Consider the following 17,100-nt stretch of genomic DNA (forward strand, 5'->3'; position numbering starts at 1 on the left):
GCTACACAAAAACTGACCTCTGCTGCTCAATCTCCCTCACGTGCCAAACATTCTGAGCAGCCTACACACAGCAATGCGACTGAAACTGGTGACCTTCAGACATAAACATCTTTATCATTATCCTAACCTAATGACCCACTATTGCAATGGGGCAGGTAAGATCGTGAACTGGAAAAACTACTAATTTTAACATAAAAGGAATAGCTGCGATCACGGTTCATACGGTATTAGTGGCACAAAAACGAAATACTGTACGTTTACATGTGCCCATAGGATGACAGGGCTTCACTTATGCTTATTATGACCAACATCGGACAGTTTTATTCATCTGAGAGAAATCCCAGCCTTTCACAGTGCTAACACCAACGACACTGTCTACATTCTACATACCTACATTAAAACTGTGCACAATGGTATGGTGCACAGAGTTTAAATTAAATATTAACCCATTCAATAAGATGGTGTCTTTATTGGATTATTTACGTTAACATCAGACGATCTTATTCAACTTAGGAAAAACCTTTAGTGGTGGAGGGTTATTATGTGCTTTTCTTAACCCCTCCAGTTTGAAAAAAGTCACTAAGATGAATAAAATCATCCTACGGACTTTAAGAATAAGATTTAAAACAAGACGTCACCGTACTGAAGTGGTTATTTCCCACGTTGCGCCAGCGATGAGCACACGTTTTTATCTGAAGCTATGTACCCTGACGAGACAGCAAAGACTACACATACTTTACATAACAGGACACATGTAATCCTCCCCCCTTTCAACTTGTTCACCCAGCAGTACAGCTGGGGACCTGGGTATGACATAGACTGTTATGGGTCGTTTTCTAGGAAAGGTCTGGGGTTTTTAAATAGTTGAATGTGTCTGTCTAAATAACCCACGTGTTGTTACCGTAAATCTAAACCCTCGTCCCTATTCATGCAGCAGTATAACTGGGAACCTAGAGGTAAAGTGACTACTATGGGTCGTGTTCTAAGGGAAGATCAAGACTCAGCAAAAATTGATTGTCTTTGTCTAATTAAGTGTAACTTTAAAACAGATACTTTTCATCCGCTACCACTTCTGGGGAATAACGCTATGAATCCTTGGTCACTTTAGCCCGAGGACATGTTTTAAATTCTTCATCTTAACAACAAAGATTTTAATCAACTTAATGAAGACGTCCTTGGGCTGAACAGATTAACCCTGTCCCTGTTTCGGACGCAACGGGATATTCTGTTCAAATTCATGTAAGGCGGTTTTCTTCAGCCGAGTCAAAAAGGGAAAATCTATCCTGAATTACTCTTTTGCTGCTTCTTATGTTCCAAGATATTTTATTAGCCAAATGAGACAATTCCTAGCAATCGAGAAGTTGGCACGGCTTCCTCTAGCATTCCTCTAACACTTTCCTTCTAATTCATTTCTTCTAGCACATTCTGTCAACATGTTCCTTTCTGCTTATGTGCTACAAGTACTAAAAAAGAATATTCACCGTAATGCATTTCCCTCTTATCCTACAATCGTACCTTAGCTTCTTGTTACTAATGTACCTTCTTGGCTTCTCTCCGCTACAAACCTCTTACTTATGGATCACGAACATGTATACTAATCTACCTAACAGCCAGTGGTAAGAGATTGAGCAACTGGGCGAAGGCTGAAGATATACTGAGGCAATTATTGTTTTTGGCTATTGTATATGTACACCTGTTCTCATTCATCACGCAGTTTATTCATTGCAGGAAGTCCTTAATTAATACTGTATTAGGGTGAATCTCTCTCTCTCTCTCTCTCTCTCTCTCTCTCTCTCTCATACATACATACTGTACATACACACAAGATGCATGTGGGGTAAGTATTGTACATTTACATGGTTAGCAAAAACTTCAAAGTACTACAAAATGTTAATCAACAGCTACAACATACACAGTAATAAATGCTTCTAAAGTAATAAGTTATTTACGAAATTGCACATATATATTACAATTCAAACTCAAATATTACTTACAACAACTAACACACTCAACAAAATTTACACACACACAAAATTTACATACATGTGCGTACTTTCTCAAAAACTACAAACTTACGGTCGTATGCTTAAAACTTACATCGCAAATATAATAGCAAGCCATCAGTTTTGACAATGATTTCTGAGGCTTGTATCGAAGAATGAACGTGTTTGGCCTCTGTACCGTTGCTGGCTGCACACTGTAATGTGGGATGCAGGCTGACTGCATCTAATAACATTGGGGGTTCCGTCAATAGCCGTCAAAAACTTGAGGTTTGGCTTTCCTTTTGCCATTCAAGATTTACTCTCGAATTCGATAATTCATTCATTTAGTTTATTCCTGCTGCTTCCAGACGATTTAGTTAACTTTGCGGAAACCATCTGTACTAAGGGGGTAGGATAGTCTCCATCAACCCCTTCGCAACCTGATGTCTCCCCCTGAGCTAAGTAAAATCGTGTAGGTGAAGCAAAAATATCAGAAAACACTTTTCTTAGTCAAAAGGTTAAATTTTAAGCATACGGCATTTATCTACCTACATCTACCGTTTCAGATTACGTTATACGCTACTCGGTTTTGTACTTCTTCGTTCTGTTGGGCTTCTTGCTGGCGACGAAGGCAATGACGGTGACGAGCTGGCCACAGAGGTACGCCGCCAGGATGAATACGGCTGGGTAGAAGGTGTCCGGTAAGCTGGGTTCATGGAGCCCTAGGAACCTTAGGGCTTGAGCACCAGTCACCACTCCACACGGTGCCTGGAAAAAGAGTCAAACGATAATGCCTTGCTATTAACAGTGCTGCACCTAATACCATTCCCTCTACTGTAGATGGGACACGCAGGCTAAACAGGCACAAGTAAATACCAAGATTACTGTGGGGGGGAGTATCATCAATGTTCAGTGTAAAATGACAATATCTCCATCTATAAGAAACAAATGATTGGAATCCACAGTGGAGAACTATCACCACGGTGCCCAACGAAAATAATATTCCATTCACCTATTATTAACATTTTCAAAGCTCTCGGTCCTTATGCCTCAGACTATGTGTACCTTAGGTCTACACTGTGCATAGGGAAAACGTTAATGCATATATTTTAGCAAGTCGGTTGTAGGGCATTTATTATCGAGAATGGTTACTGCACAGGTAATGCTTTCTCTAATTCGTCATCAGAAATGCATTACACGGAAATGTAACTAATAACGTATTAGTCTCATCAAAGTAACTGAGAACTGGGTAATATTTTACAATCCTAGCATGATTATCAGCAACATACCCATTCTGTTTCTTAACTCTTGTCTTATCCTTATCTGTTCTTGTCTTACCGCAACGACGTCTTTTAACTTTATTCCAGATTCCACCTTATTTAACGAACGTTGCATTTAATTTGCCGTGGGTGGACACTAATAGTGAATGTGTTTAAATTTTCAATGATTACAAATACCACTTTATTTTATTCCTACTACTGGCAAATTAATTCATTCAGCATAAAGGATAGGATACCTTTTGAGTGATGGGACACCCGCCAGTCCGCGCACGCACGCACGCGCGCACGCGCACGCACGCACGCACGCACACACACACACACACACACGCACGCACACACACACACACACACACACACACACACACACACACACACACACACACACACACAACTTACCTTTCTCTGTATGGCCGAGAGTGAATCCTGCAGTACGGGGTTTCGATCACAGAGAAACTCATTAGTGTGCTGGAACTCAATCCTCTCCACCTCGTGCAGCAGCCACCTCACAGGAGACCACCACAAGGTCGGCCAAGACCACGCCGTCAGGTCCTGAGGGAAGGGCAGGGTCAGGACGAGAAGAGATAAACTATATACTCGATTATGCAGTATCCATGAATGTATACAGGGTTGTTATGTACTGGATTTCCTTTGTCAATTATCGTGTGTTATGGGGACGGTTCAGTATGTACTAGCAATGCTTACCCTGCATAAAAAAATGCTAATTAAGTAAAGTTAATCTATCATTGACTATTATTTCAACATAAATGGATAACCCACCCCCCAACAATATCTAGAGACAGTTACTTCTGTAACGCACGAGAACTGGCAAAGGGGCGCAAAATGAGGATCACCTTCCATACTGGCTGGCACTGACATCCTGTGAGAGGTGGTTCAACAATCGTATCTTCATGGATTTCGGTCCATGTTTAGTAACGACCTCTAATTCCACGCCATGCCTCCCTCATATCTCATATACAGAGTGGTACATATACATTAGTACACGACCCAATTATCTGTATGCTGTGGGGACGAGTCAGTCAGTGGTAATCAGTGTCTACCTTCCACCAGTTTCCACTACTAATAACACTTTTTATGCTTTACAGTGTCTGGTATTTTACGCCCACTGAGTGTATGGTTGATCAGTAATGCCATCAGGCAACCAAACTTTCTTAGTTTCTAACCAAAGTATACTCAGCCACCCCCCCGACACATGAGACTTGGGAGCGCAAAATGTTAACCATTATTTACTGTTCTTACGCCAATGCAGGGGAACGGACAGTGAATGTTATCCAATTAGCAAGTCGTTCTAAAGATGTTAATAACGGTTCTTGAAAGCTGAAGTTCTGTATTTCCAATTATTCTGTCTAACAATACACATATACGGGTATTTCTTTGGTAACACCATTCATTCACAGGCAGTGGAGGGAAGAGAGAGGGGAAGATCACCAATTCATAAAACGCTATAGAGAATAGAGAAAGAAAATGATTAAGTGAGAGAAGAAGGAAGGAGGATATCTCCCAAAACTAGGGCACTGAGGAGAAAAGAGGAGAAAGAGAAGAGGATGGGCAGAAGAAAGAGAGGCTAATGAGGGAAGGAGGGGAGGGTGAAGATTCAAGAAGTTAGAGCAGAAAACAGACAGAGATCACCAAAGAACCCAGCTCAGAAGGCAGTAGATGAGTAGCCACACACACAACCAGAGAATGAATAATAAACCAAGTTCCTAACATGGCCATGTCGCTAAGTCAAAACAGCATAATGCAGAAGGAAGAGAGAAGAGAGTGAAGAAGAATAAAATGAGGGAAAAAGAGGATGATAGGGCAGCGAGAAGAGGGCTAAAGGAGCAGGAGGTAGGAGGAGAAAAGAGAGGGGAGATACAGCGAGATATTCAGAACACAAGGAATTAAAGCATGAAAAGAGAGGGGCATCACCAAACAACACAGCACAGAAGATAGTCGACGAGTAACCACAACATACCAAAGGATGGACAGTGTAGCCAGCCCCTAACGTGGCCACCGTCAGTATGAATCCTGAGGTCATGGCAGCTGCGTGGCGGGAGTCGAACACGCAGGCGGCGGCGATGGCGATGGCACGAACGGCATAGAGGTAGAGCAGCATGTAAGCCAAGTACAGGTAGAACTTCTCGGCGGAGGGAACGCCTGCCATGGTGTAGGCCGGTAGGATGTAGGCTAGGAATGTGCCCCCTGCTGCCAAGAAGCTGTAGCAGATCTGTGAAGAAGGCTTTACTCAGCCACAACTGCCATACTGATAAGTCCTTATCACCATCATCATTATGTCCCTGCAGAAGGCTACAGAAAACCTGTAGAGGTCGGGCACAGGCAATGTTACCATACTGATAGGTACTACCAGTGGCACCATATCTCCTCGTATTTGTACTCTTCCTGTGTAACTTTAGTAGTGTATACTGTACACAAAACTTCAGATCAGATTTTTGTCAAAAATACTTTTGGCAATTTGGCTACCAACATCAGTGTTGTCATCACGGTTATTACTATCTATCTATGTATCTATTGCCAGACGCCTCAATCCCGTTTGGGGTGGCCACAAACAAATCGCCTCCAAGTCGCCCTGTTCCCCGCCATTTCACTGCCCTGCTCCCAACTCACACCCCCCTCTCTCATATACCTCTCCACCCCATCCCTCCATCTCATCCTCGGCCTCCCCCTCCCTCTTCCCCCCTCCACCTCACTCTCATACACTCTCTTCGTCAGTCTTTCACCCTCCATCCTCTCCACATGGCCAAACCACCTCAGTGTGTTCCTCATAACGCTTCCTATCACATCCACATCCACACCACAACGGTTATTACCATTATTCTAAATTTGTTTTAAATGAATATATTGGGTGGAGAAACCCAACATCTTCCCAGATTTGTCTGAAGATTATGAAAATTGTGAAAGTTAACCAGTCTCATCTGGCCTAATGTGTGTCCTGGGTGATTCAAATTTTCCTCGATAGATTTTAAAAAATGATAGATAATTTCCTGGGTGACCTATGGTCTCTTTGTGTACATAAATCAGAGCTGAAGTATATCCTAAATACAACATCCACCTCTCCTATGAAGAAACAGTCTCCATTAAGCTCCCTTTCCGTGCAATACCTCTTTAGAGCAAAATAAAACAGGCAGGTGGTAACCAGAGTTTACCGAAAAATATAACCTCCTGCTGAAAGGGTTTAATAATTATGTGTTTATTTGTTAATTATCATCTGGCTGAAGGGGTAAGAATCTCCAACAACCTTGGTAATAATGTAGATCCCTTTGGAGTACAGGCCATCTGCCACGTCCCTGGCCACCGCCGGCTTGTCCCGCCACACCTCCGATATGGCCATAAGCAGGATGGGCCACAACGCCACACTGGCCATCACATAGTGGAAGGCGGCGCGGTTGTTTACTGACTCCTGGTGCTGGGTGGCGGCGCTACGGACGTCCCAGAACACCGCCCCCACCACCACTGACATCACACCAGCCACTAGCGTCATACCCAGCCAGTGCATCATGTTGTACGGGAACTGGTATATCATTGCACGTCTGGAATGTGATTAGTTGTTATAAGTCTGTCCTGTCTCTTTTTGCCTTGCCTCATCCTCTCTCAGTTTATCCTGCACCATCCATCCCTGCCTCACCTTGCCCACTTAAGAGTACCTTGACGCTGTAGTAATTAACATAACGTGGTTCCAGTAGACTGGTTCTCCCCACCACCACCACCACCACAAACACAATACCAGCTACCAGGGTCATATCTAGTCAGTACATTACGTTTTGAGGCATCTAGTAGATCGTTGCACCCCTGGAATTGCATTGGGTATATTCAGTCTCATCTACTGTCTCACCTGCCTTGCCTGCCTTGTTCTTCCTCATGTTGCTCAAACACACTATAGCCTGCATTCACTCTACCCATCCTTCCACACCTAGAGTATCTTAACCCTTCAACACCTAACATGTTGCTGTCCAAGTACACTTCCCCAACTACCACGAACATCACACCAGCGAGCAACGTTATACCCAACCAGAGCATCATGTTATATGGGAACAGGGAGACTGCAATGCTGCAATACTGTTGGCTCTTGCATGTCCGTCCAGCCCTATCCTTCCCCATTCTGTCCTTTCTCATCTTACCATCCTGCCTCACCATGCCTTGCCGTGCCCCGCTTCACCCTCCATGCTCTACGTCACTCTCTCCTGCCGCAGTTCTCTATGTATGATCCTGCTCTGTTCTGCCCTGACATTTCACAGCTTGTCTAGCCTCGTTTTATCCTTCCTCAACCACCCTCATCCTAACCTACCCTGCCTCATCCTATCCCGGTTCACTACATACTGTCCAACTTTACCCTGTCACACCTACTCCACCTCAACATTACAGCACCTGGCAATCTACAGCCCTACCACACCATCACTGACATCACTGCAGCCATCGACATCATACCCAGCGATCATGTTGTACTGGAGCTGATAGATCACTGCAAGTCTGGAATGTTAATAGCTGAATTAAGTCTGCCCTGTATTATTTTGTTCAGACTCAGTCTTTCTTCCATTACCCTGCCCCACCTTGCTCTCCCCCACCCTAGCTTGCATCATCCTCCCAAACCTAACTCTACCTTGCTGCATCTACAACACTTCAGCCGTCAAGCACATGGCCTCCAACACCACTAAAAAAAAAAAAAAAATCATCAGCTACGAGCATCATCCAAATACAGTGTATTATGAAATCATACCAGCTAAGTCAGTGTATTATCCTGTACAGAAAATGGTAGATCACTCCACGTCTGGGACATTGCTAGCTGTTATAAGTCTGTCCTGCCCTGTCTCATCATACTTTGCCCAGTCTCACTATACCCTGTCCTACTTGGCCGTACCTTGTCCTGCGGTTATCTTAAACCAGTGTATCATGTTGTACGGGAAATGGTAACCACTGTACGTCTGGAATATCACTGGATACTGTAAATATGCCCTGCTTCGTATCGCCTTGGCGTTTCCAGCATCATCCAGTCCTCGGACCTCTAGCTACACCTCACAATGGGAAACATAAAATTCTCTGCCTACTTTAACTTCACCTAAAACTGCCACCTTGGATGTTAATTAACCTGCAACAGGAGATGAAGTCTAAATATGGTGCTAAACACGAAAAACTGTTTTGGAGAGGATGCAGAGTCGTTGTATCGTGTTATTCTGCTTCTAAGCAATGGAAAATAGTCTGCATAAGGACACATTCTCCGCCAAGTTAAAGTGGATAAATCATAACCCACTGCCGCCACTTACATCCAGAGGCCGAGCAGCTGCAGGCAGAGGTTTTCCTTGCGGACCTTAGGTGGCATAGGTCCCGGTGCTCCTGGATCGCTGAGTGCCTCTTGCCTCCGCCTGAACGTCTCCGCCAGCATCTCCACACGCTGTGAGGACTCCAGCATCGCCTCAGCGCTCAGGTCGTCCAAGGTCACAAGGTCAACTGTGGACAGTAAATTTTTGTGATCAAGTGGATCAACAAAAGCAATCAATGGGTAAAGAGAAAAAAATTGCTCTTTTCAGGAAATGATACTGGACTTCGAGCATTTTCGATAGTAACTTACAATTTATAAAGCTAAACGAGAAAGAGAAGAGCTTACAGCCTAATACAAATAATTTACTTGTCTGTATATGTAAAATGATAAACAACTGACAATATTTTATCAGTAATATTATTTTCAATATAAAAATGTATTTCAGTGTATTAGGCTGTGTACCACTGTTACATGTCACTATCAGAAAAGTGACATTCAGATATTGCCAAAAATATGCCTATTAACTTTTTTTTTTTTACAACCTCCACACAGGATTGGTGAATTTGTCAACAGCAAGAATACTGACGGTAGTAGTCTGAAGGGTTCTTGTATGCAGGACAGGGGTACTCAATGAAGGCGAAGTAGGGTAGCATCTCACGCCTCCTACCAAAGTACATGAGACGCCCCGTAGAGATGAGCGCCACGCGGGATATCATGGTGAAGATCTCGTAGGTGGGAGGCTGGATGGTCAGGATCTGGGAGGAGAGGGAGAAAATAAGTTGTCCTGCACAAACCAAACCATAAAAGTAACAACCAGTTCTGGTATGTGCGATTAAAGGTGCTTGAAGTCTAGCTCTTCTGTTTACTGCATCATTGCTTCGATACCAAAACCAAAACTAAAAAATGGTGAGGGTTCTGTAACTTACTGCCTATATCAGTTTTTTGGGGGGTATATAGTGATGAGAATATCATCATCATCATCATCATCATCATCATTACAACCCATCTTCATATAACCATACAGGGAAGGGAGATCAGTTCACAAGCATGGCTCTTCATCATCATCTACATTATTATCATCATCAATCATCATCATCATCCACCTTCATACAGCCATACGGGGAAGGGAGAGCCAACGCACCGTCCTTCGATCTCACTGAGGACGAGTTAATTAAGAAAGGAAGTCCCACATACACTCTCCCTCCCTTAGTGTGCGGTACAGCATGCCGCCGCGACACAAGTGGTGGGGGGTGGGTATGAGTACTAGGCAAGAACCCTATCTACTGGTCTACAGGAAGTTACAGTAAAACACAAAGAAGCGCTATCTGTAGTACTGGAACACACACACACACACACACACACACACGGACCACCACCATCTTTCTTTTCTCCAATTACCACGATCTGATCAATTCACCTCCCCGGGAAAAAAAATCCTCTACTTACCATTATCGATTACCACGCCAGTCACCATATCTGCCACCATACCTATCATCATCCAACCTACCACTATCCCACCACCACCCGACCACCAGCTACCATAACCCGACCACCAGCTACCATAACCCAACCGACCATTATCCCAACCACCAACCAGTCGTTACCTACCACTATCCCACCACCACCTAACCACCATTTACCACAATCTCACCACCACACAAACCACAACCTACCACAATCCTGCCTCGACACGCCCACTGCCTAAGGTACTCGACGAGGAAGAAGGTGTCGAATATATCCATGCCCCTAGTAGGTTGATCGAGCAGCACCACATCAGTCTCGAGCAGCAGATGACAGGCTACATTCAGTCTCCTTCTCTCGCTGAGGGTCAGGTCCTTGACTCGTGTGTGGCGCACCTGTTCGAGTCCCAGGTCGTTGATGAGCCCGTTGATCTGTGAGTGGAAGTGGGAGGGCTAGTTAAACAGGTAGATAGAGAGATGCTATGAGGGATAAGCGATCAAGTAACTGGACGGTAGAATAATGGACCATGAGTGAGAGAAGGGCGGATAATTATGGGATGGATGGAGATAACGTTAGAGGGTATATAGGTCGGTAGAGAGAAAAGAGAAAGGAGGAGAAGAATAGTGAGTGTATATATATACATAAGTAGATAGACAGATAGGTAGATGGAGAGAGAGAGAGAGAGAGAGAGAGAGAGAGAGAGAGAGAGAGAGAGAGAGAGAGAGAGAGAGAGAGCGTCAGTATACAGTATGTATGAAATTTCTATCTATCTATCTATCTATCTATATATATATATATATATATATATATATAGAGAGAGAGAGAGAGAGAGAGAGAGAGAGAGAGAGAGAGAGAGAGAGAGAGAGTATGTATGAAATTTCTATCTATATATGTAGGCTGCTTCCAACAAAGAAAGGAAGGTAGCCGGGATAGGACGACACACTCCAAATTTACTCATCCAAACATATTTAAGAAGGGAAAAGATGATGTGAGTGAGAAATTCAATGTGTATGAATACAAATAAGGTGACATACAAACAGTCAGAGAAACAACCAGTGGTAAAACCATCACGCCTCACAAAACCCGTACGCAACAACACCTGACGCAAAACAAACCAGACAACACTAGGGCAACAGAAGCTAAATTGCCCGTGATAACTGCGCGAAGGACCTGAATTTGTAAACCTTCTTTCCCTAAATCCTTTCATATTCCGTCATTTTTCAGTTTATTCTTGCCATTTACCGAAAATTTGCTTCAGTTTAGAGGAGTGCTCTAGTTTTGTTAGGACTAAAGATGGCTGTACCAACTCCTTTAAAAAAAAAAAAAAAAAAAAAAAAAAAAAAAAAAAAAAAAAAATTGTATGGGGCAAGAATAAGCAAAAAATGCTACTAGTATGAAGAGTAGAATATTGACAACTATTTCTGTTATCTTCACTGATACAGGTACTTGACAACTAAACCTACTCAATTATGGAAGTGAAAATATAAAATGAAACAATGTCTTCTAATGAAAATAATCTGCCTTGGAATTTTTTTATCCCAATAGTTGGCTTTGCCACTGAATTCAGGAACGTATCTTTTTTTTTTTGTCTCGCTTATTTTTGCTCCTCCAGACGATTATTCTCTATACGGGAGAAACCATGTGTTATGGCGGGGTTAGAAAGTATCCAGTAACCCGTTCACAACCTGATTTTCCTATCCATGTTGAATGAAATCGTCTGAAGATAGCAGGATTAAGATTATAATACGGAGCTTGACCTGAAGGAGTTACGATCTTTTATGTATACGGCTCTCGGACTCTTGTCTGGGATGGAGCAGAACATTCCACGGTATGATGGGCAGTGAACTCGAGTGAATGGCTTTTCAAAACGAGCTTTATTCTGGTGGACTTACAGTTTCTCACCGACATGTCTTCTTTACCATTTTTTTTCATTCAGGTAAAAAAAAATAACTGGTGGAATTAAAAAAAAAAAAACATTGAGGGGGGTTTGTTTTTTATAACCCGCATGTGTCACCCACATCAATGTCACCCGTATCAGTGTTACCCATGTCACCTGTACGTGTCATCCGTATCACACTCACCTATACTGTCACCCGTATTAAGTCACATTATGTCATCCGTATCAGAATCACCCATATGTGTCACCCGTATCAGTCACCCATGTATCACCCGTGTCAGTCTTTCATCAGTGTCATGTATATCAGTGTCACCCGTATCAGTGTCACCCGTATCAATGTCACCCATAGCACCCGTATCAGTGTCACCCGTGTGTGTCACCCGTATCAATGTCACCCATATCACCCATCAGAGTCACCCGTATCAATGTCACCCATGAAACCCATATGCGTCACCAGTATCAGTGTCATTCGTATAAGTGTCACTTATATCAGTGTCATCCATATCAGTGTCATCTGTATCAGTGCCATATATAAGTCACCGATGTTACCCGTATCACTGACACCAGAATCAGTGTCACCCATGTCACCCGTATCAGTCACTCGTATCAGTGTCTTCCATATCAGTGTCACTCTTATTTAGCGTCACCCGTATTAGTGTCACTTATTCAGTGTCACCCGTAATAGTGTCACTCATTCAGTGTCACCCGTATTAGTGTCACTCGTATCCAGTGTCACCGCTATCTCCCCAGCACAGTTTTGTCCACAACCAGATTTGTTCATTCCTTGTTTTGTCCAAATACAGGTTTTCCACACACAGTTTCGGCAATAACCATCTTATCCGTATCCCACAACAACAATACTCTGGTGTTATAAAGTACCGTACACAGTCAATGACATCTATAGGTAGTTTCGTCCACTCAGGTTTTTCCCATACACAGTTTTGTCCGTAGCCAGGTTTGTCCACACACAGCTTTGTTCGTACACAGAACTAACTGTTGCCAATTTAGCTCATACTAATTTTGTCCATACCCAGTTCCGTCCATATGCAGTTTCTTCAGTGTCTAGTTTTCATTATATGCAGTTTCGTCCACATCTAGCTTCGTTCAAACATAATTTTAACCACACCCATCCACATCTCAGGTCAGAACTCACCCTAGCTTTGACCTCCCTGACCCTGGTGTGGTCCCCTGAGGCGCGGAAGAAGGAGTGCAGGAGGAGGGTCTGGCGGACGCTCATGTCAGGGCAGAAGTTCACGTCTTGCTGCACGTAGGCTGACCTTGCCGCTACCTGGGTTGGCAGGATAGGAGAGAGAGAGAGAGAGAGACGGGGGTTAGAGACACAGTTAAATATAGACAGATAGATACAGTAAGTAGGTAGAAAGGCAGATAGGCAAACGGATAAACAGGGTGAGAGAGAGAGAGAGAGAGAGAGAGAGAGAGAGAGAGAGAGAGAGAGAGAGAGACTAAAAAATAACTGAAGGTATTAGAATATTACCATACCAAATACCTTAATTTTCAGATGCAGTAAACTATGGCTACAAGCTCAGTTTTACATTGCAAGTTTTCCATTCCTGTATTATTAATAAGAAATCTTGCTAAAAAAAAAAGTAATGTGTCATTCTCAGTTACAAACTAAAATGACGTCATGCCTATTTTCGACGAATTTGGGAAGTACGGAAAAATTCTGATTCACATAAAATCAGCCTCAGTTATACTATTGGCACTGAGTTTGTTTGTTTGCACATATGTATGTATATTTATAACAAAACTCTGAAACCCCGATAAATTTTTCCGATAATTTAGCACACAATCAATGAGGATCCAACACCGAACATTCAAAGTCTGATCTGAAGTGATGTTCTCTAAGGGTGTGTTTTGGCTACTTTTGTGATCCTCCTACGGTTTCATTCTAGATATGTGGGTGGCGAGGTGCATGGAGATTTGCATATGCAGGACAGTGAAGCGCTCTCGGCAGAACTTTTGTAAGGACAGCACTAATGCAGCTGTGCTAAAGGTGAGCTATTCATATTTTTGATCAGGAAACCAAATCTATGATGATGACAGTGAAGGACTTAATAATTTCTCACTTCCAGGACAACACACTCTTTACTTTCACTGATTTCCGCAGAAAAAAAAAAGTTTCAAGTTATATTTAATTTACTTAGCCTTCTTTCAGTGCAGTAAATCAATATTCCCAGTATACCGTACCTCATAAGCGATAGCTTTCAGGATTGGGACTTTGTAAATCGACGGTTGTACAGTATGCCTTAGGTTGGGGATTGTTTGGTTGCCTTCAGTGCCAGTCACTCTCACCAAACAGTCCGGCAAAAATGTTGATAATTTATGAATGTGTTCGTGTGACTATCTATCTATCTATCTATCTACCTATCTATATATGTATATGTTTATGTATAAGTGCGTTCATTCATGTAAGTTATGTACGCAAATGTGTTCTCCCACCTTTCGCTGCGGGAATGTATTTGTATGGTATATACCGGTTATTTGTGTGTGTGTGTGTGTGTGTGTGTGTGTGTGTGTGTGTGTGTGTGTGTGTGTGTGTGTGTGTGTGTGTGTGTGTGTGTGTGTGTGTGTGTGTGTGTGTGTGTGTGTGTGTGTGTGTGTGTGTGTGTGTGTGTGTGTGTGTGTGTGTGTGTGTGTGTGTGTGTGTGTGTGTGTGTGTGTGTGTGTGTGTGTGTGTGTGTGTGTGTGTGTGTGTGTACCAACACGAGTCGTCACCTTGGAAGGCTTGGTGTGGTTGCCATTAAGGAGGAATTCCCCTCTCACCCTGCCCCCCCACTTGCCATGCCGGTTCGCCAGCACGTCCAGCAGGCACGAACCCTCGCTCTCTGCAAGGAAGAATGGACGATAATGAGGAAGGTGGAAAAAATAATTAGTGAAAACACAGACACAGCATTGATAACAATTAAACACCAACACCACTAATAACAACAATAACAGTAGAAACAACAATAACGATAACCTTTCACGTTAACCTTTCCATTGCGTTAACCACAATAAAATGTCTAACCTTGCCTCAATAATCGAAAGGTAAATATAAATACAAGCAACATAAGTATCGCTAATGATAATATTCATAATTAATATTTCTATTGTCAATAAAAAATAAGAGTTACAGCATTTTTTCCTATTTTTTTTCCCAACCACCCATAACCCTCCATAAAGCAGTCCTCCTCGCCAATTAACTCGTGATATATTTCTTAATCTCACAGCCTAGTCCATACTTCTCCCAAATCTGTTTCATATCTTGTTTTCTCTAAGTCTTTTCTTCCAGCCATCCTCCAATCACAATACAAGCACTTTCCAATCTTCCACCTTCAAAAAAAAAAAAAAAAAAAAAATAAAAAAAAAAAACGCACTCCTCCACCCTAGTTCACCCTCCAGTGCTCCCTCCACCCAGTCCATAAGTCGTCTACTTCCACCAACCAATCTTCCACGCTGATGATTTTCCTCTCACTTGCGTCTACGCGCTGCGCTTGTTAATCTTTCAGTCTTCCTCATTTGCGCTCTTCTCATTCCCCCTGCGGTGCATTAGTTAGCGGATTCAGCTCGCAACTGGAAGAACCCGAGATCCATTCTTGGGCAGGTCCGGTTGCTGGACATAGTTTTTCCTCTTTGTCACTAGTCACCCAGAAGTAGAGTTAGGGACATGGACGTAAACCGACTACTGGGGTTCGTATGCTAGGGGAGAACCGGAAAAAAAAAAAAAAAGCTTCCCTACACGTTTCTCATGCAGTCGACGGGCATTAATTTACGCCCTCTTCAGGCTCGATATATTCGTTGACAGAGAAACAACAAATAAATCAACACAGCAACAAGAAAAACAAAAGAAGCAACAACTAGGCGACGACAAAAATATGGTCATCCGCAAGAGCAATGAGAACTGCAGTAAGAACATGAGAGAGAGAGAGAGAGAGAGAGAGAGTCCGTCAGTATATTACAATTCTCATTTTTACCAACCTGTCCTTCCGATTCAACTTTCTTCCTTCTAGGCCTCTCTCTCTCTCTCTCTCTCTCTCTCTCTCTCTCTCTCTCTCTTTCTCTTTCTTTCTCTCTCTCTCTCTTTCTCTCTCTCTCTCTCTCTCTCTCTCTCTCTCTCTCTCATTTTTAAAGGAAGGGAAAGGGTGAAAAAGGACTGGATGAAAATAGAGAAAGTAGGAAATGCGGAAGGAAGGAAAGAAGACCAAAAGCGTGGAAGGTGACTACTTCGCTGTTTCCCTCGTTTCCCTTCCCTTTCTGACATATTGAGACCTCAAGACCGATACCGCTTCTGAATATAAGCCACGTCCACCCGGCCCAACACCACGGGTCTGTTCACGCTGAAGTCGGTATCATACATAAGGCCGTATTCTCATCAGTATGAGAAGTTTCGCAACTTCTTATCCTCAGCAACTCATTAATACATTAATATTCTAGATTGGGTTATTTGGTTCATTTGAATACTGACAGCTTGCATTAGTAGTATCCATTAGGATTATAAAGTGTAAAATACAAATATATGGGCGAAATGCTTCAAAAGTTATATAAATCGTAAATCCGGAGGAAAATAGGCTACCGTATATTTTGACGCAAATTGTTCACTATTGAAAGTCTGACACTAAAAACCAATAAAACCAAAATGTGGCCCAGTGGCTCTAACCCTGACTTTCACCGTCGGACTGTCTGCACCAGAAAACGAGTATGTTCCACTTCAACCTCCGTGTGGACAGGCCCAAACTGGAAAGAATTATAGTAGCATTCAACCCAGGTAAGCTTAGGAGACTCCATTATCCATAACACACCTCACGTTTACCTGATTATTTCTGTTCATGGCTCAGTCTTGTATATTCTTATCTAACCAACGAGACAGTTTTTTAAAGCCCGTGACATACGCTCTAGGAGGTGAGGGTGGGGTTAGACGCTCTATTTTCAAAAGCCATTTCGTATCAATCCCTTGCAGGTTTTCATTTCACCCTTACCCACCTTTTTAATCCGATTTATTTGATTCCGAAAGCCGAATATAAAAACGACGGCTATGCGGGTGGAACAAGAGCACAGGCAGAACAATCAGATAGCACCTGTCACAAGTGGAACAATTAGCGACAACATGCACACTCCACCTGACCCCAGCTGACCTTACCTCACGACTATGACCTCCAGTGTGACGCATATCGGGTCGAAACCTGTTTTGGGGGGGCATGTGGGGGAGGG

At 43.0% G+C, this 17,100-nt stretch overlaps 1 protein-coding gene across 1 annotated transcript in view; it reads right to left on the reverse strand.

The window, feature by feature from the left end:
- Positions 1 to 2,561: 2,561 nt before the first annotated feature.
- LOC145399662 (ATP-binding cassette sub-family G member 8) overlaps positions 2,562 to 17,100 on the reverse strand; it is a 107,801-nt gene continuing 93,262 nt past the window's right edge. Inside the window, exons 6-14 of the mRNA XM_080272203.1 lie at positions 14,629 to 14,738; positions 13,046 to 13,180; positions 10,208 to 10,426; positions 9,121 to 9,289; positions 8,539 to 8,722; positions 6,519 to 6,810; positions 5,238 to 5,489; positions 3,659 to 3,811; positions 2,562 to 2,750 (exon numbers count right to left, since the gene is read on the reverse strand). Of these exons, the coding sequence (XP_080128329.1) occupies positions 2,562 to 2,750; positions 3,659 to 3,811; positions 5,238 to 5,489; positions 6,519 to 6,810; positions 8,539 to 8,722; positions 9,121 to 9,289; positions 10,208 to 10,426; positions 13,046 to 13,180; positions 14,629 to 14,738 (1,703 nt within the window). The remainder of the gene's footprint in view (positions 2,751 to 3,658; positions 3,812 to 5,237; positions 5,490 to 6,518; positions 6,811 to 8,538; positions 8,723 to 9,120; positions 9,290 to 10,207; positions 10,427 to 13,045; positions 13,181 to 14,628; positions 14,739 to 17,100) is intronic.

This window comes from Coenobita brevimanus, chromosome 50 (assembly GCF_032717465.1).
Source record: "Coenobita brevimanus isolate Jiangsu-jjx chromosome 50, ASM3271746v2, whole genome shotgun sequence".
NCBI lineage: Eukaryota > Metazoa > Arthropoda > Malacostraca > Decapoda > Coenobitidae > Coenobita > Coenobita brevimanus.